Source organism: Cucumis sativus, chromosome 7 (genome assembly GCF_000004075.3).
Source record: "Cucumis sativus cultivar 9930 chromosome 7, Cucumber_9930_V3, whole genome shotgun sequence".
Classification (NCBI taxonomy): domain Eukaryota; kingdom Viridiplantae; phylum Streptophyta; class Magnoliopsida; order Cucurbitales; family Cucurbitaceae; genus Cucumis; species Cucumis sativus.
In genome coordinates, this window is record NC_026661.2 from 20,783,704 (window position 1) to 20,803,462 (window position 19,759).

Consider the following 19,759-nt stretch of genomic DNA (forward strand, 5'->3'; position numbering starts at 1 on the left):
GAATTTTAGGGAATAAGCATTGATTTGTATTTCTTTTTGTAATTTGTTGTAATTTACATCGCAATGCGCGCGTGAACTTCCCCTACAATAATTTGTCTTTCAACTCTTTCCTTCTATTTTCGTTGAGGTGAAAATTCAATATTAAAGCTAAATAATCATTTTTAAAAATTACCAAAAATATAGCCTTTAACAATATATTTATATTTAGTAACAAAAAAAACACATTTGTTGTAAATAATTTGTTTAAGTTTTTTATAATAATAATAATAATATGGTAGGGTGATATTTGCCATTATACTTTTAATTTTTTAAATAAAAATTTGAGTACCAAATTTATCCAAAAAAATTAAAATAAGATACTTAAATTATACTGATTATATAGATTTAAAATTCAATATTTAGCATTTATAAACTTAAGGGCCCATTTGTTATTACTAAACATTTGAGACTTAACGGCCCATTTGTTACTATTTTAAGAGGAGTGTTCATAAAATATTGAAAATCAAACCTATTTGACAAACCAAACCGAATCGAAATCGATTGCATATGATTTGGTGTCGTTTGGTTTAATATTTTGAATCGATTCTAAAACCAAATCATATTGCTTCTTTTAAACAAATTTAAATAAATGTTCATTTTGTTTCTAAAATTTAGATAAACAAGTTAACTCGGGATCCAGTAAAATCTAAAATATAGAGGAAAATTTTATAGGACTCAGTGTTTTGGTAGCTCGAGATTGTTCAAGATTTTAAACATACAAATTTTATCAAACTTGATGCTTTGATAGCCCAATATTCTTCGAAACTTAAAACATAAAGGCAAAGTTTCCAAAACTCGGTGCTTTAGTAGTCTAAGATTGTTCAGAATTTAGAATAGATAGGAAAACTTTTACCAAACTTGGTGCTTTCATGGCTTAATATTGTTCAATATTTAAAACAGAAAGGCAAATGTTATCGAATTCGATGTGTTTGGTGTCCTGATATTCTATGGGATTTAAACCGAACCGCATGTACTATTCGATTTTGATTAGGTTTTACACACATGTTTTGTTTCGTATGATATTTTTTTACATTTTGCGGTTCGATGCAGTTTTAGCTTGAAACTAAATTCAATCGGACCGTGAACACCTCTATATTTTAAACAGCAAATTGCCGAAAATATTTTTAAATACAGCATAATGTTGTCATTTAGTTACAAACACTGTTTTGTTACTTCGTTTATCATTAGTACATATATTAGTTATAAGTGAAATTTGTATTTGTAAATGTTGTAATATGTTTTGTTATATTTTAAAACAACCATAATTTTTCTTATCAATGAACGCTTGCTCAGTTTTAAGAATATAAACTAACTTGTATTGTACCATAGATGTTTTTTTTCCTTCTTGATTGTAGTTCAATACACTTAGTGAGAAATGTGTGTTTGAGTTCCCAACTTCGAGTGGATCGTGTGAGCTATTGTACCTCATGACATAATTCATATTGCTCCAATAGTTAGTGTTTCAAACTATTGTAACCTACAAACTATCATATTGCTATTTCACGTCACTTCTTGTTACAATGTTCTCTACCCATATAGAAACATATTGCACTTAATCATAGACTAATACAATCCATATGAAAATGTATTGCGCCCAAAACACGTGCTATGTTAAATTCACATTGTTACCACCCACAACCGATGATACAGTCAAACAAGTACTTCAAACACTCTTTAACAATTAAAAAAAGAAAACCGAATTCAACAAGCATAAAATTTGTCCTACCAACTTTAATCAAATCTCTAATTTCACTCTACAAACTGTAGCAATAACAAGAATGTCCATGCAAGTGGTGCACTTTATATATTGTTGAACTAAAAACATACACAAACAAAAACAAATAAAAATGACATAGTTGTATGGTTTTACACGTAAGACTACCATGGTATATTATACGTTTTCAAGTTTAAATTTGATAAATTTAGTATGCATCATACAAAAAACTACAACATTCTTATTTTAATTTATTTCAAAACGACATGTGTGTAATATTAACTATGTACATTTTGTTTGATAATTTTCATCTTAACCATCATCTAACTATTATAATATCTAAATATATTGGATTTTGTTGTACTATGAATGTACAGATAAAATAAAAAATACAATAGTTTACCGAAAGATTTGTTTAACCATCTACTTTCAAAGCTAAAAATTTAGCCAATATATGTCTAAATCGTCTAAAACACAACTAGTTTAGTCAACTTTCTATATAAGAAAAGAATATTTACATTCTTATTTCAATAAAGACTAACTTTTAAATAACAAAATTATAAAATTCCCAAGTCATTCAAATTATTCTTTTAAGTTAATAGACTAGATATTGGAATATACTGATTTGTACACAAATAAAACAAAACAAACATGGAGTAGACTACAGTAGAAGGACGTATAAAGTAAATGGACTAAAACATATTTCAACTAAAAAATATTTTTGTTTAGACCCAGAAGTACTTTTTTGTTTTTTACCCATTTGAAAAGAAAAGCATCAATTGCCATCTTGCAACTTTTTAGATGCATATATAAGAAAACAAATGTAAAGGAAAAGAAACTCCTTTTTAAAAAATAGTTTGGGTTACTTCTATTTTTATTTTAAAATTGTAATATGATCTTTTTTCCTAAGAAATATATGAAAATTACAATATATAATTTTATGGCAAAAATATATCAGAGTAGCAATTACATTAACCATATCAATATTCTGAAATTCTTAAAACATATTAGGGGAAACCAAAAAGTTCTGATTTATATTTGTATCCAATTATGATATTTTTTATTTGCTTATTTTCTGTTGTGATATTTGAAATCAAGAAACAAACAAACAATATGATTAAACATACTAATTTCATAAAAGGGTGAAACCAAAAATAGGAAAAAAGGTTCTCATGACTCTAGAAAACCATTGGGTTACTTTTTTTTTCTCTGAGTTAAACTAAGTTTATTTGAGCATAAATATTTTTGACAAGTTCTCTAATTTGGATGTATAAGCTTAAATTATCCCTAAACTTTTAAATTGTTTAAAACAACGCATTAAAAGTATTAAAATACTAAAAATGAAATTGTAACTTCTCGCTCTAAATTTGGTGAACCACCATCGATGAATTTATGTTGTAATTTGATAAAAAAACCAATATTTTGATTGAGCATTTTGAATTAGAATTGTAATACAAAACTCATTTGGTTTGGACACTTTCAATTTGACTATATTTTCAAGTGTTTTCACGTTTTACGAACTTACTTACACTTCTAGAATTCCTAGTAATTTTCTAATTGCATTCCCGCTGTCCAAACACCACGAAAAGATAGCATTATACAGCTACAAAAGGTTAACTATTGAATGTTCAAATGTTTGAGAGCAATTTTAAAATCCCAAAATCAAAAGTGATTATAATATTTTAGAACCACTCTCAAACATGTCAAACATGTCAAGTAAGCACGAGAATATAGAATCAATGGACCCATTCTCACTTCTTTAGATTAACACAAGCATACTATGGCAACAACGCATACCAGCAAAAGCGTTTCTCTTTGTAAATCTCAAAGGACCTAAACTAAGAATTCTTACAAACTACTTTATGGAATGCCACGTCTATCTCCTCCTCAGTCATCTCAATCGTGTCATCACTATCATATTCCTTTGTTTCATGACCATTCTTCGACTCTTTCTTGACAATTCGCTTCTTCTTTCTTTCTGGGGAACTCTCAAGAAGAGAATTAAGTTCTACTTCATAAATGCTTTTAGAATCCGTGGCCTGCCTGCAAAGTTCCTCCTTTGATATCGACTCTTTCTTATTGCTAAGCTTTGCCAGCTCTTCCACCACCTGGGGAACGAACTTCCATTCTTCAGTCATCTGATTGATGTCCTGCACAAGAATTAATTGTGTTTAAAGTGCCAATCTATAAGGCTGAGAGCAGATACCTTTTCCATTTCACGTTAAATAAAATAAATGAACAATGAAGCATGCAAGCATATTGCGAGAAAGGCGAGATAATGAGAGAAGTGACAGTGGAATATTTGACAGGACGCTCGCATGAACCTTGAAGGAACAAAATCCAGCACCAGTTGAACTCAAAATTATTCCCAGCCAATAGAAATTCGTGATAAAATGGTTCTCATGCTAAGTTGCAACTGTCAGGGGTTGAAATGCCTGATCATTCACAGTATAGCTGATTGGTCGGTAATATCATCTGTTTTCTCACACTAGCGAGACACCGAGACCATTTAGAAAATCTCAATAACATACATTGATGTTTTTTTTACACGTTATCTTATAGTTAGGCAAACATTTAGTAGCACAGTGAGTGCAAAGGAGAAATAGATAGATCATAAATACATAAATAGGAAAAAACTGTCTACCTGATTTTGATGAAGAGAATCTATGGCATCTTGTAAACAAGTTAAAATTCCTTCTGCTGCTATTTTCTTTATCTCACTTGGATCTGGCTACAAAGGTTAAAAATAAGAATTAAAATCAACGAAGTCTCACAATCTATCCAAATTTGAAGTGTGAAAAACCAAAGAGCCCATACATTCCTAAGAACCAACCAAGGGATTGAGAGAAGATTCCAGGTTGCCATTGAACTCAATTGGGGTACTTTGTGCTTGAAGTAAAATCTATACATTGCATAAAACAGAAAAGCATGTGTGTTACCTTCTCTTCTTGACTCTCTAGCCAAGAAAGTGTCTTATGGTAATCATCAATAGCCCATTTCTTTAATTTCGAAGGAGAAAAGCAGTCTCTTGAAAAATTACTCCGTCTACTCTGGATATCTCGCACAATCAATGGTATAAATAGCCATATATCAGCATTTGTATGTATATGAATATAAAAGATGTAGCCGAACAATAACCAGCATCCCACAAAAGGTCAATTTTGTTTTGTTACGTCCCATATAAAGCATACAAATACTAATCAGAATGGAAAGACAAAGACGATATAATGGAATATAATTTCAAAAGAATTAGACTATTTACCTGAGCTATCTCCGGCTCATGTGGTTTTAAATGTGAAGTTTTTTCAACCACTCTCTGAGGTTTCTTGGATGGTGATGGAATATCTGCAACCATAGACCCCAGGATGAAAATGGATGATGGGAAATTAAAAAATGATTCTTCGGCATATCAGGTACAAGGTGAAGGAACGAAAGGTATCAAAACATTGAAAAAATCAGGAAAACAACGAAATGATAGTTACAAGACTTCAAGTGTCCAACGCCATGACACCAACCAAAAAAGTGGGTGTGGGGGGGTGGGGGAGGAATTTTCTTTGGTTTGCAACTGTAGAAGCCAAAGATTCAAACTGCCAAGGATATTTTGCCAAGGCATCAAGTTCTCACTCAGGGAGAGGAAATTTACTCATCAGATTCTCTTTTTGGGTCATTAGATGATTAAAGGTGTCTTTCTCTGGGTATAGTAAGCTCCCGTGTTTTTTTATGGGCCTACTTTTTCTCCTTTATTTGGCTGACTTCAATAGTTGGCTTCTGTTTCTTTCTTTCTTTCTTTCTTCTCTCCTATCTTTTTGTTTTTTGTTATTTTTTTAAAATCACTTTCTCATAGAGTTTTGTTTTGGGGTTCTTTGTTGGAGGCTTGGAGCCTTGTTCTTGAGGGCTGCCGAACCTGGATCATTTCACTTGATGGCTCATTGCTTCTGATTTTCTTTGTCTTTTTTGGTTGCAATGCTCTAGTTGAGGTTGTTTGTTTCATTTTTCTTTCCTTTTCCTCCTCACTCCATCGGGAGTTTGTTTCCTGAACATTTCCTTATCATATTATGAACGAAATGTTTCTGGTTCAGAAAAGAGCACAACACAGTAAATAATATACTGGGGGAAAAACACTTCACTACTAATTGTTTTTTAGGGTTTTGATGTAAGGCAGTGAAAATAAGAACCATATTTTACTTAGTTATAGAATCATTTACAAATGCTAGAATGGGGTTTTTAAGGAACTTAACCTTGGTGTATGGTAGATTCTCTAGTCATGAACCTTCGCTAACTCCTTTGTGGCTTCTACAGAAATCTAAGTTTTCATGGCTTTGTGTGGTAAAAACACTTCAGAATGTTCAGTAGAAAAGGAATTAAAGAACATTTTGAAGGAATGAGTAAGGTTGGGAGAATATTTTTATTTGGAAAAAAGATTAAATTCTATGTCGTTTTGGTTTACTCTCTCTTCCTCTCAAGTAATAATAACACCTTTCTCATTGTAGCCAATTGGTGTGGCTTTTGTAACCTCCTATAATTTGTATATCTCTTTGTATTTTTCATATGATCACTAAGAAGTTTGTTTCTTCTAAAGTTGGTCAATCGAAAACAATGCACCATAGTTTGACTATAGTTCTATGACTACTGTGTCAGCTGTGGCCATGGTGGTTTTGAGTCTTGTGACTAACATTAACATTCAGTGGAACTACAGCCATGGAAACATAATTATTTTTAGATCACCTTGGGTGGCTTCACGTGAAAGATCGCATCTTCTCCAAGGTTTTCCAGCATAGAGGAGGTAGCTTTCAATGTCAACAAGCCTCTTCTGTGCATAACATTCTGAAATCCACTCCTAAGAAAGAAGACAGAATGAGAGCACTTAGAACCTAAATCAACGATTTAGAATCCCCGTATCAGTGACAATCAGATATGATACAGTCAGATTTTAGACTTGATTTCTAGATACATCTAGGAGAAAATGTGCCGATATTGATATGCTTGAAAGAGAGCAATATGATATAACATGCTTAATGAAGAATAAAACTTGTTAATTTTCATGATCCAAGAAAAAGAAACCATGACAAAAGCAAGACTGAGAATATTTCAAATAAACCACAATGTTCAGAACCTACTAAAATAAGCAGAAAATTTATTTCATATCATCAACATGGTTGAATAATTGACACCAAACATACAGCTATCAAGTTTTCCCTTTAATCAAATCTAGCATCAGAAAAAATTTTAGCAACCAACTCTCCGATTCCTACATATCAAAGCCAACACATTTTTTCTTTGTAACAATATCTGGTTAATGCTCAAGTTTTTGTACAAAGAAAAAACCTTTGATACTATGGTTCCACAATCTGACTCCACTTGCCGAAATTTTGGGGTATTTGGGAAAGCACAGATCAACAAAGTGCAATCTGAGTTCCAATCAGGTTTATATTGAGCTCCCATTTCTAAAGCTTGAGATCGCAAAATGCTACGCTCAGGATTAACAAAACCTGACAACACGAAAACTACTCCTTCCTGCATTTAACGTTGGCCTTTTAGTTTAGTGCGACTGTCAACTATCAAAATATGTAAAAATAGCAGGTAAAAGGAAGACAATGGGTGAAAAGAGACAATATGTAAACCAGAAGTCTGGAGAAATCATGGTGTAATGAACTGCTCACTGGACCTTCACCATTTCCCTTCTCTTGCTTAGGCTCTTCAGCTTCGACCATCAAATCATTTCCAACAGAAGCAGAACTGTTTGGTTTCTTGCCTCGAGACGTACTTCCATCGTCCTTCCCACTCATCCATGAAGGAAGACTGCGCTTAGCACTGCCGCCACCCTCATTGGCCTTTGAATTTGACATATCGCTCCTGCTAAAGCGATTCACTTTCTACTACCAGGCTGAAATTTGTCAGCTCATCTCAAATGCAATGAAGACTTGCATGAAAACTCTAAAGACACCCGTTCTCAAAGCACTAAAGAGGTGCGAGTAAGAGCCTACAAAGATTATGGACGCTGTTTTACAATACTGAAACAACTTCAAATTATTGCCAGGTGACACAAACATAGAATCAAAATGCACTAGTTACAAAACCTAACCAAACCTAAACGAGTTCATGTCAATTTCATCTCATCAATTCTCAATACCCGATCGAACTTGAAAAACTAATGTTGCCACTTCATATCAAGATAATTACGAATAATAATAGAAAATTAACACAACATTTGGTAGCGAACCGACAGGAAAATGGAAGGTATTAAGCTCAACGAGGTCAAAACATATTAAGCAGTGCATTAAGTTTGATATGCAGTCGCCAAGCTGAAGTGAAATTTGACCACTGGCATTACAGCGTATCGTGATCGGGTAGGTTAGCAAGAAACCGGCAAAGATTGTAGGAAGATGATGATTGAAATTAGAAACGAAACGATACCTGAATTTTACTTCCAGTGAGTTGATTCGAAAGGTTCAGAGTCGATTCAAGAAGTCAGCACATAGCCCGCGATTGCAACCTTCCCATATTTCCACCGTTCAGAGTTATAGAAACTGTTAGATTTACTCTTCAATCCCTTCAATTTCATTAATTTGTATCTTTGGTAAGTTTTTTTCCTTTTTAGTTTTTAGTGAGAAATATTATGCTCAACATTTGTAACTTTAACAAAGTTATAAAAAAAAAGTAATATTTTTTGTAATTAATGATAAATATTAATATCCTATAAAAAAAACGTTTTAGATTATAAAATTGATTATTGTAATTTTAAAATTATTATAGTAGGACTATGTTAATTTTAGTTTACGTTTGAGTTTATATTAATTTAGTTTGTATTAGAATAGTATATATTTGAAAACAATTTTTTTTTAGTTAAAAAAAATAGTAAACATGTTGTTATATACTAAAAAATAATGATAAAAAATTAATGAACTTAAAATAGTCAAAACAATAACGAATAAATATAGTAGGAAATAAGAATTTTGAATCGCAACAAACACAATTTCATTGAAATAAGTTGGCTAAAAGGAGAAAGATGAAAGTTTTGAAGGACCTCATCTGCAAAACAATAAAAATTTGAACGGAAAAAAACAATACGAGTTTTCGCGCTTTGGTTCACTCTTTCGAATTTGGAGTTGTTCTAGGGTTCGGTTCAAACGTTGGAGATGATAACAATGGCGAACGAAGAAGCTCGACACTCCGATGTTATCGATCCTCTTGCTGCTTATTCTGGTATCAATCTTTTTTCGACCGCATTTGGTACTTTGCCGGATCCGTCAAAGCCACATGATCTTGGAACAGACCTCGACGGCATCCACAAGCGCCTCAAATCCATGGTATTACTATCTTTCCATAGTCGTTGCATATGATGCTTCCATTTTACTGATTTATTTGGTTTACAGTGCTTCCTGCTTGCTCCAAGAGCTCCGCCGGCCATTCAATCGCCGGTGTTTTTTCTTATTTTTTTTTTAAAATTTCTGCATGTTTTGAGGATGAATTGGAATCCGTATACTGTTCCCACGTTGTTAGTAAGTATGCCAGCGTGCGACATGGTTTTCCTTCTTAGTCGTGACGATTTAGCTCAATGGTTGAATTGGAGACTCGGGTTTCTTGTTACTGTGAAAATTTGGGGAAGTGAAATGCTCTTGGCTTTGAATTTAATGGTTTCTTCTTAACTTAAACCCAAACGTCCTGCCTACTTTGGTTTTTATTTGTAATATCTGGGTAGTTCACTTGGTTTGTGAACTTAGATTTGAGATACTTCCTGGCGTGATGTTTAGTTCGTCGGTTTGAGACGGGGCTGGGTTCTTAAGAATATCGATGCAAGAGTGATTGAAATTACAACTTCTTATGGTGTTAGTGTGGTACAGCCTTGTTTATCATTCTTCCTATCCCATCTCATCCCCATTTTCTCATCATCTTGGCTCCTCAAGATGCATTTTGTATCTATTTCTACTTTTGGTTTAACTAACGACCAACGACTCTCTTCTAAATATGTCAGGTGTTAAGGAGTCCCAGTAAACTATTAGAACAGGCCAGATCAATTTTAGATGGCAACTCAAATTCGATGATATCTGAAGCTGCCACATTTCTTGTGAAGAATGAGAAAAATGAGGAAGCTACAGTGAAGGCAGAGGAAAATCTTCAAGAAAGAAGGCCGGCCTTAAACCGAAAGCGGGCTAGGTTTTCTTTAAAACCCGATGCTAGGTAATGCTTTTAATAGTGAAATTTTCCTACTCTTTCAAGAACAAAATTAACATTCTGGCCAACTTTTATGAGATCTTCTTTTTATAGGCAACCTCCTGTGAACTTGGAACCAACATTTGACATCAAACAATTGAAAGACCCCGAGGAGTTCTTTTTGGCCTATGAAAAGCATGAAAGTAAGTTGTTCTTATGCTTCTTTTTTCACTCAAATTTCAAATAATATAGACTTGTGTCAATATTATCTTCCCATTTTGCAATTGGTCCATAGATGCCAAAAAAGAAATCCAGAAGCAGACGGGAGCAGTTTTAAAGGACTTGAACCAACAAAATCCGTCGACGAATACACGCCAGCGTAGACCGGGGATTCTTGGGTATAATCACTTATATGTTATATTATTAACAAAGTTTTGTACCTTTTCCTTTTTGTGTCACGTTTTCTTGTGGTTGACAGTCCAAAATCTTCTCGTGCATGTAGAAGATCTGTTAGATACAAGCATCAATATTCATCAATAGCAACTGAAGATGATCAGAATGTAGATCCTTCTCAAGTGACATTTGATTCAGGCATTTTCAGTCCATTGAAATTGGGCACAGAAACACACCCAAGTCCACATATAATTGACTCAGAAAAGAAAACTGATGAAGATGTAGCCTTTGAGGAGGAGGAGGAGGAGGAGGAGCTCGTTGGTAGGTATTTTATTATAGAGATTAGAGATCAAAATGCAACTTTTTGCATGCATCATGGTTCAGTTGATTTTATCTATCTCACATGCTGCCGTCCTTTTCCTCTCTTCTTTTTCATTTCTCACTGTCCCTGTTAAAACTAATGGTGGTTTGCATGGACCTCTTTGACCCTTTTTTCCTTTTCCCTTTTAGCTTCAGCTACGAAGGCAGAGAACAGAATAAATGATATTTTGAATGAATTTCTCTCTGGTAATTGTGAAGATCTAGAAGGTGATCGAGCCATCAACATATTACAGGAGCGCTTGCAGATTAAACCTCTTACTTTAGAGAAATTATGCCTTCCAGATTTAGAAGCCATTCCAACAATGAATTTGAAATCTTCAAGAAGCAATCTATCAAAGCGTAGTTTGATCAGTGTGGACAATCAGTTACAAAAGATAGAAATTTTGAAATCTAAGCAGGACAATGTAAATTTGGTTAATCCTGTTTCTACACCATCATCAATGAGAAGTCCATTGGCATCGTTATCAGCACTAAATAGACGGATTTCACTTTCAAATTCATCAAGTGATTCATTTTCAGCTCATGGCATTGACCAATCTCCATCAAGAGATCCTTACCTTTTTGAACTCGGTAATCACTTATCTGATGCAGTTGGTAATACAGAGCAGTCAAGCGTTTCTAAGTTGAAGCCACTTTTAACCAGAGATGGTGGGACTGTAGCAAATGGAATTAAACCATCCAAAATTCTTTCTGGAGATGATTCCATGTCTAATATATCTTCAAGTAATATTTTAAATGTACCCCAAGTTGGGGGCAATACTGCTTTAAGTGGAACTTATGCCAGCACGGAGGCTAAAAATGTTAGTGTCAGCAGCACAGACGTGGAAATAAATGAGAAATTGAGTTGTCTTGAAGCCCAAGCAGATGCGGTGGCTAATATGCAGATTGAAGATCACGAAGGATCAGCTTCTGAGCAACCAAAATTATCTGAGGTGGATCTAATCAAAGAGTACCCGGTTGGCATTCGGAGTCAGTTGGGTATGATCTTCAATGCCAGTATCATTAGTTACTAGCTGATAATTTCTTTTATTGTCATGTAAATAGGAAATTAAAGCCCAACATTATGTTACTGCCAAGTGCTCATTTTAGCACGTTTGATGGTTGAACTTTTTTTCTTTTTTGATAAATTTTGAACACATATGTTTTACTTTTACTAAATATATCTGAGAAATAATAGATAACTTAATGAGAAATACATCTCGGATATTTAACTAAATTTTAGTAGTTGAAGTGTACCATTTAATGCTTCACATTTTGAAGAAACCCTATAATTAATATTTTGTTTCTCTGAATGAAAAGACACATTCCAATTTTTTTCAGTCATGTCATAGTTCTGAATTGGCTTAAGCTTTCTCCTATGAAAATCCATTTCCTTTCTTCATGGATTTAGCTGTGCTTATTTGTACTTGTATTTTACATTGAAAAAGCAGAAATTTATTCATGTTTGCTTATCAATTCCTAGTAGATATTGATGATTTCAGGCTCTGTTCTTTGTTTTTTAACAGATCAATCAGCTGCTACTTGTACTGAAAATATTGTTGATGGGTCATCTAGAAGCAGTGGTACAGAACACCGCGATGAGGTTTTTGACCTTTTCTTCTTTATCATTTGGGCCTTTATTTCCAGTAGCTCATGATTGATGACTCTGAGTTCTTTGTCAAATTGTGGTATTTGTTATAGATGAAGCTTTGCAGATTATGTTTTACAAAAAAAAAAGCGTTATTGGGGTTATCATTGTTAAAAGGAAGTGTTCTCAGTTTCATTAATCATTTTGTCGGGCATATATTAGTAACTAATGGTAAACGCTGATAATATGCAGATGGAAGATCATGAAGGATCAGCTTCTGAGCAACCAAAGTCATCTAAGGTGGATGTGATTAAAGAGTACCCAGTAGCCATTCAGAGTCAGTTGGGTATGATCTTCAATACCAGAATCATTAGTTACTAGCTGCTAATTTCTTGTATCATCATGTAAATAGGAAATTAAAACCTAACATTATATATTTATGTTACTGGCTTCAGCTGTATGCTCATTTTTGTGTGTGAATTTTGGACATGTATATTTTTGTTTCATGATAGTTAACTAAATTTTAGTAGTTGAAGCGTACCATATTTTGAAGGAACTCTGTTTGATATATAAATAAACTTGCATTCACCCATTTGCATAAGCTTTTGGGTCAATCGGTGATTTAACATGTTGTCGGACCTCGTGGTCCAGGAAGGTCCCATATTCAAACTCCTGCAATGCTATTTTCTCACCATTTAAGATTGATTTTCACTTGTTGGACCTTCGGCTCACAAGTGAGGGAGAGTGGTAGATGATATATAATTAAATTTGCCTTCATCTATTGGCTCAAGTTTTTGGGTCAATTGATGATTTAACAAATCCTGTATTTAATATTTGTTTCTCTGAATGCATAGGTAGATTTCAATATTTTTCAGTCTTGCCATTTTTCTGAATTGGCTTCAGCTTTCTCATATGAAGACCCATTTCCTCTCTTCATAGATTCAACTGCTTATTTTCACTCCTATTTTTATGTTGAGAAAGCAGAAATTTGTTCATGTTTGCTTATCATTTCCCAGTAGATGGACTAGATGATTTCAGGCTGTGTTCTTTGTTTTTAACAGATCAATCAACTACTACTACTTGTGCTGAAAATATTGCCGATGGGGCATCTAGAAGCAGTGGAACGGATCACCATGATGGGGTTTTTGACCTTTTCTTCTTTTCTTTTTTCTCATTAATCATTTTGTCTGGCATGTGTTCGTTTCATTATTCTCACAATTACTATTATTGTATGTTGACCATTGCTTGACTACCTGTGCTATATTTTGTTAACGGTATATTGCCATCTACAATTTTAAATTGGGAGTAGCCTACCATCTCCACTCAGCTTCCTCTCTGTACATAATAATAAGGTAGAAATAAGTCAATTAATTTACTCTGCTACCCCAGGAAAGAAAGAAAATGATGAGAGTCCGCCAGTTGTTAACTCTACTTGTTTACTAGAACATGGTTATTTCTGGTTTTTACTTTTGAGAGACGATCAAGGATTTTTTTTTTGGTTGCTGATGTAGGAACAGGTCAAGCCAAAATCTCGTGCAAACAAACAACACAAAGGCAAAAAGATTTCTCGGAGGCAAAGCCTTGCAGGTGATTAGCCGTAAATTTAACCAATAATTAATCTTTATAGTATTTAGATTTTCCTTTTTAAAATACTTCGTTATCTACCAATCTTCCTAGGTGCTGGTACAACGTGGCAAAGTGGGGTGAGAAGAAGTACCAGGTTCAAAACACGACCCTTGGAGTACTGGAAAGGTGAAAGGCTGTTGTACGGACGTGTACATGAGAGTAAGTGAACATCGGAAGAAATCCCTTTTAACAATTCCACACTTATATATGTTTTGGACTGATAATGTTTTGTTTCAAATCAAGCGAAAACTTTTTAAATTGGTATAATAATAATGAGAAGCATTCCTTCTATCTTATACTCCACGATTCTCTTTTTTCACGTGCTTGTAAATTAATTACCGGATCATTTTTGTTAGGCCTGACGACAGTAATTGGGTTGAAGTATGTGTCTCCAGCAAAAGGAAATGGCAAACCAACCATGAAGGTGAAGTCTCTAGTCTCCAATGAGTACAAAGATCTCGTCGAGTTAGCAGCCCTTCACTGAGAGTCATCTACTAAAAGGAACAAAAAGCCTTGAAGCTTCTTAGATTTTGCATGTATAACAACAAGCAATTCCCTTTGAATACAAACAACATCCAGTCTCTTTGTAAAAACTGTAGAGGAGAATTAGGCTTATGACATTGCATTGTATATTTCTAAGCCTTTTCTCTATCATATATATATCTATCAAGCTGTTTCGCTTGTGTATTTGAGCTCATGTACTTTGTCATAAGATTTCATATTTTACCCATTGACAACTAGCTTTCTGTACCAATTTTCTAGAATGAGTTGTAATCCTTGGGTGAATTTGTTTGACGCTCACTCTTTCTTTTTGTCTCGGGGCGAAGGCAACTAGTTTTGTACTATAACATTGTAGGTCGCCTGATGTGTATGTCTATACAATATCATTAATTCGTCCCAAACACTAATATCAAACTTTTATAAATTAGAAACATTACAAATATAGCAATCATAGTCAAACTGTATAATGTACAGTAATAACCTTTAGCAAAATCTGTCGAGTCTATCAGTGATTGTCAATGATAGATAACATTACAAATATTGGTACACTAAATTACTAACCATTATAATTACCCTATCTTATTTCTTCAGGTTGAACACCCTCTTACATTCTCTTACATTGCATAAGATTGAAGTGAACTATTGAAATTTGGTTAATATATTTGGTTTAAAGCTGTCAAATGTTAGATATAATTTATTCTATTGGGACCTTTTGTATTGTAGTATGCTGTACTAATCGATCTCCATCCTATTTAGATTTTTAAGCTAACCATTCTAAAACAAAATGATAGTAATTTGACTAAGTTTTGTGAATTCCTAAACTATTTATTGATTGGGGATTGCTCAAAACTTTATTGAAACTTGATAGTAGATATTCAAATTAATTTTGTTTTAAAAGTGGAAGGGCCATCTAAAACATTCTCTGAATTCATCTTCTAAGATTGAAAAATACTAAAGTATTACAAAATCAAGTTGTAGCTTATAAATGGAGTATATATGGGATTAGCTCTACTGCATGTTTTACATTTCTTGAACATCAGCACAGAAAATCACAACATATTTACCAAACTTTTTTTTTTTTTCTTTCTTTTTGTTGTTGCCTTTCTGACTCAAGCAATCAGACACTCCCACGTAAATAAATAAAAAAAGAAAAAAGGAAGAGGGGAGAGAGAGAGAGAGAGAGAGAGAGAGAGAGAGAGAATATAAGGAACACACATTGAATGCAGATTAACCTATCCAAACTCAGCCAAGTAGCCAATTTGAATCTTCATATGACGTATGCTATAAGGCCCTTCAAATTTTGAAATCATCTACCATTGAGATTAGAAAAATGAGCAAACATTGCACTTCCTGAATGATCATCAATGGCTTGAACCTCTGCTGGTTGCCTATTCTGTTCTGGCTGCACGACAGAGCGGTTGTCGGAGTTCGATGCATTTGTCGAAGCTTCGACAGCGGGAGGTGTGGCCGGGGTGACAGTTGCCGTCGTACTTGCAGCTTTGTTTTCGTCTTCAGTTTTGCCTTGTGAGAAAGCTTCTTGTAGTTGTAATGCATACTCCAAATTCCACAATACATCCCCCATGCTTGGCCTGTCTACACCATGTTCAGCTAGACATTTCTCTGATGCTTCTGCAAACTTTTTCATGGACTCAGGATTTATAGCTCCAACTAGAAGTGGATCCATTATCTTTTCCAAACACCCTTTTTTCTTACACTGCATTGCCCAATCAGCTAAGTTCACTTGTTCTCTTGTCAAAGATGGGTTGATTGCTGGCCTTGCACACAAAGCCTCAAGCAGAACAACTCCAAAGGAATAAACATCTGATTTTTCTGTTAACTGTTGTCTCCTAAAGTACTCTGGATCCAAATATCCAAAACTTCCTTTCACTGCTGTACTGACATGTCCTTGCCCCATTGGAGCATCCTTCGACAATCCGAAATCGGCAACTTTCGCGGTGAAGTTTTCGTCGAGTAAAATGTTGGTTGTTTTGACGTCACGGTGAATGATTCCTTGTGCTGTTCCTGTGTGCAGGTAATGGAGACCTCGAGCTGCCCCGATACAAATCTCCAGCCTTTGCTTCCATGACAATGGAGATATGTCCTTTCCATATAAGTGATCTCTGAATGGACCATTTGACATGAACTCATATACCAAGATCATTTCAGCATTTTCATCACAGTACCCAATCAAAGAAACCAAATGCCTATGTCTAAGTTTTGAAAGCATTTGAATTTCTGTTTGGAATTCTGTTATGCCTTGTTCAGATTGTGGATTTCCTCTCTTAACTGCTACTTTAGTCCCTTCATCAATCACTCCAAGGTACACATTTCCAAACCCACCAACACCAATTATTGAATTGGGATCAAAGTTCTTGGTGGCTTCTTGAAGTTCTGCCAAAGTAAAGAACCTACCAAGGCCTAAAGTAGAGGAATAAATGTTGGTCTTATGTGATCCATATGAAGTCTTGCTTGTCATAAAGCTTGAATCACCAGCATGTACAGGAAGCAACCAAGAAGAGAAACTGTTCCTCTTCTGCCAATCCTGAGGCCTTTTATGCCATTTCATCACCATCGCGCCGAGCCCAACAAACGCTCCAAACATCATTGCAAACCCAACGGCAGCAACTGTCCCACGGTTAGATCCATTTGCAGACTTACCATCCACTCCAAACTCTCCATCCAAACTATTAACAGAGTTGCTTATTTTCAATACCTCTATACCATTTAGAATGGCATTCGAATCACCGGTATCGACATTAGCCGGACTAATTTGAACTGTCAGTCCATCTACAATCAAGGAAGCATTAACCACAACATCCTTGTAATATGCAGTTGCCAAACTTCCTAGCTTGTGTGACAAATCCAAGTTGGTTATAGCAGCTTTCCCATTTACATAAACATTGAAATAGATATCATTGAGTACTTTGCTGACAATATCACAAAAATGGAAGCGAACTAGATACCCAAATGAGGGATCTGCTTCAAATTTCCACGTGATATTGAAATTTGGTACACTAACTTGAGCATCTCCCATTTGAACTGCACTTGCATACACACTTGGAGGAGCAATTAACATGCCTGTTTCTTTCAATCCTCCTTGGTATTTGATGCTATTAGTCTGAACAACCACACTACTACCAGCAGCTTTCGGTGTCCTATAAACTTCATCTGTCTCCCATGTTCTCCCAAGAGTGTCATTTCTTGGAGTAATTATAGGACCTCCCATGTTTAACCTATACAGTGTCTGAAATGCATATTTTGACAGGCCCTCAATAGTTCCAACTGGAGACAACTCCACGTTGGAATCGGCAATCAAGTCCACAGGAGCCGAGACGACCTCGATGGCGTTGATGAAAGCAGCTGAATTCCTCATAGGCAAGAACTTGATTGAGAGTTTTGGTTCAGTGATATTGAGGAGAAACTCCTTGAGAACAAATGTGGATTCATTGTTGATGTTAAAGCTATGAAGCAACACATAATTTTCAGTAGCTACTGAAAATTTGGCTTGCAAGAGATCAAAGTCATTGCTTTTAACAGGAAGGAAATGTAGGCGTAGCCAATGCCATCCAGGCTCTGCCATTTGAAAAATGTAAGTAGCTTCTTGGAGGAAGACTCTGGCTGTCAAATCGACTGGCGACGGTGCCTTCATCTCCGGCGTAGCGGTTGCTATAATGTCATCCTTGGCATCTAAGTATTGCTTGGATTGCTCATCAGTTTTGAAAACTCTCCCATCAGGGAGTGCACCAACTTCCTTGTTGGCACCACAGTCAATGAGAAAATTATCTTTGGGAATGAAGGAAGCGCCGGGGCCGGTAGCAAATGCGATGTTTGGACAGTTAAAAATGAAACAGAGAAAAACCAGGAGGATAGCCATCGAAGAAGATGACATTAATGGAGAGGAGATAGTCGAAGTTCTCTTCTTTTCTTTAATCTCCATTCCCTCCTGGGTGAGGAGGTCTGAATCAAAAAAGAAAAGAAAAACAAAACAAAGCTAAGAATTTCTAAAAAGAGTTTGTGTATTATGCCTTTTTCCTAAACCAGTTGGTTATTTTTATCCATCTTTTTTAAATGGATGAGATGTAGCTTTGAATCATTTCTCAACAATATTCAGCCAAGAATTGGTTGTCCCAACAATTTTGGCCCACTGAAATTCTTGTTGGTTTTTGGCCAATTCCTTTTTTTAGCTTTCACTATCCAAATCACAAGTAGCTCACATTTGAAATAGTCAAAATGCCATCACTTTTGTGGTTCGCCATTCACCTCTTCGTAGTTTTTTGCATTATAAATTCACTTTCATAAGTTATCTTTTTTCCAAATATTTTTAGTATAAGACTGTCAATTGCATAGTATAAGACATACAGCATAATGAAGGTCCAATTTTGTGGGGGAATTAGTTTGTTGAAAGAGTACATATATATCAAACAACTAAAATCTTTTTTTATTTTATTTAATCTATTGAATAATGAGATTTATATTTGGATGGACATATCAAACTCTAAACTAAATATTTCAAAACCAAACCAAAAGCCACCAGCACTCATTACATGCAAAAATGGAAGTTTTTTACACTGTTAGAGTCAAATAGGGGTACGAAAGTCATATTTTGTTCAAAGGACTTTTCTTTTTTTAACAAACTGAGGTACTGAGTTATACTCAGGACTTCATAAAAAAAAAAAAAGTTATTTGTATCTATAATGTATTGACATATTGATTAATTGAAATTCTTAGAGAAAACATAACATTCTTGAAAGTGCTCCCATTAAATTTCATAACCATATATTGTAATCCTTTGATTGAAGTATCATTCATCATGTTGTAGTGTCATCGGAATATAGTTGATTCTTTTGCCATTAAACCTTTTTAGATCTCATTTATTTCAAAAAAGAAAAAAAAAAAAGTTTTTTTAGTTCTATGTAAGGCGTTGAATAATCCTTAGTAAGTCGTATGGTAAAACATTAAATTTCTTTTTTATTACAAGTGCGTATTGGAGATCAAAAAAATTTCGAAAATTGAATAGATAAAAAGACGTAGGGGATGTTTGGTACGCAAAATTGAGTTGATAATAATAACGAAAGAGTGGTCTTTCTTTTTTCTCCGCTCCTCCAAACCCATTTTGGGGCCAAGCGCGCTCTAATGATGTATTTAAAGAGAGAAAAATATAAAAGGGTAGACCAAATTATGTACATGTACACAAGGGAAAGAAAAAGAGTATTACTTAAGACGACAACATTTATGTTGAGAAAACCGAACCTGATAGAATCATATTACAAAATTTCAACTCAACCTTTGCTTTTTAAAGCAAACTGAATGTTCAATAGGTAGATGAATCAATATTTTCAAGTACATTAAATGTTTGAAATATATATATGCGCGTGTGTGTGTGTATC

General features: G+C 34.5%; 3 protein-coding genes across 7 annotated transcripts; 1 reads left to right on the forward strand and 2 right to left on the reverse strand.

The window, feature by feature from the left end:
- Positions 1–3,373: 3,373 nt before the first annotated feature.
- LOC101221358 (DNA-repair protein XRCC1) lies at positions 3,374–8,323 on the reverse strand. 2 transcript variants are annotated; one of them, XM_004135775.3, is made up of 8 exons: positions 8,168–8,323; positions 7,375–7,733; positions 7,079–7,267; positions 6,479–6,590; positions 5,016–5,098; positions 4,693–4,803; positions 4,398–4,484; positions 3,374–3,903 (listed from the first exon to the last, which is right to left on the reverse strand). In XM_004135775.3, exons 2-8 carry the CDS (start codon positions 7,597–7,599, stop codon positions 3,592–3,594), a joined length of 1,119 nt encoding a protein of 372 aa, XP_004135823.1. In that variant the 5' UTR covers positions 7,600–7,733; positions 8,168–8,323; the 3' UTR covers positions 3,374–3,591. The 2 variants fall into 2 exon arrangements, with proteins under 2 accessions (XP_004135823.1, XP_031745260.1); XM_031889400.1 differs by having other exon boundaries at positions 7,375–7,626; positions 8,168–8,309.
- A 467-nt stretch (positions 8,324–8,790) lies between these two features.
- LOC101218908 (centromere protein C) lies at positions 8,791–14,672 on the forward strand. 4 transcript variants are annotated; one of them, XM_031889275.1, is made up of 12 exons: positions 8,791–9,060; positions 9,726–9,931; positions 10,019–10,107; positions 10,200–10,302; positions 10,383–10,618; positions 10,808–11,656; positions 12,184–12,260; positions 12,498–12,591; positions 13,307–13,386; positions 13,757–13,832; positions 13,923–14,030; positions 14,228–14,672. In XM_031889275.1, the coding sequence occupies exons 1-12, from the start codon at positions 8,890–8,892 to the stop codon at positions 14,353–14,355; spliced, it is 2,217 nt and encodes a 738-aa protein (XP_031745135.1). In that variant the 5' UTR covers positions 8,791–8,889; the 3' UTR covers positions 14,356–14,672. The 4 variants fall into 4 exon arrangements, with proteins under 4 accessions (XP_031745135.1, XP_031745136.1, XP_011659552.1 ...); XM_031889276.1 differs by having other exon boundaries at positions 13,763–13,832; XM_011661250.2 differs by having other exon boundaries at positions 10,407–10,618.
- A 763-nt stretch (positions 14,673–15,435) lies between these two features.
- On the reverse strand, positions 15,436–18,377 carry LOC101220967 (probable receptor-like protein kinase At4g39110). The gene has a single exon (XM_004135774.3). It carries the CDS (start codon positions 18,307–18,309, stop codon positions 15,679–15,681), a length of 2,631 nt encoding a protein of 876 aa, XP_004135822.1. The 5' UTR covers positions 18,310–18,377; the 3' UTR covers positions 15,436–15,678.
- Positions 18,378–19,759: the final 1,382 nt, after the last annotated feature.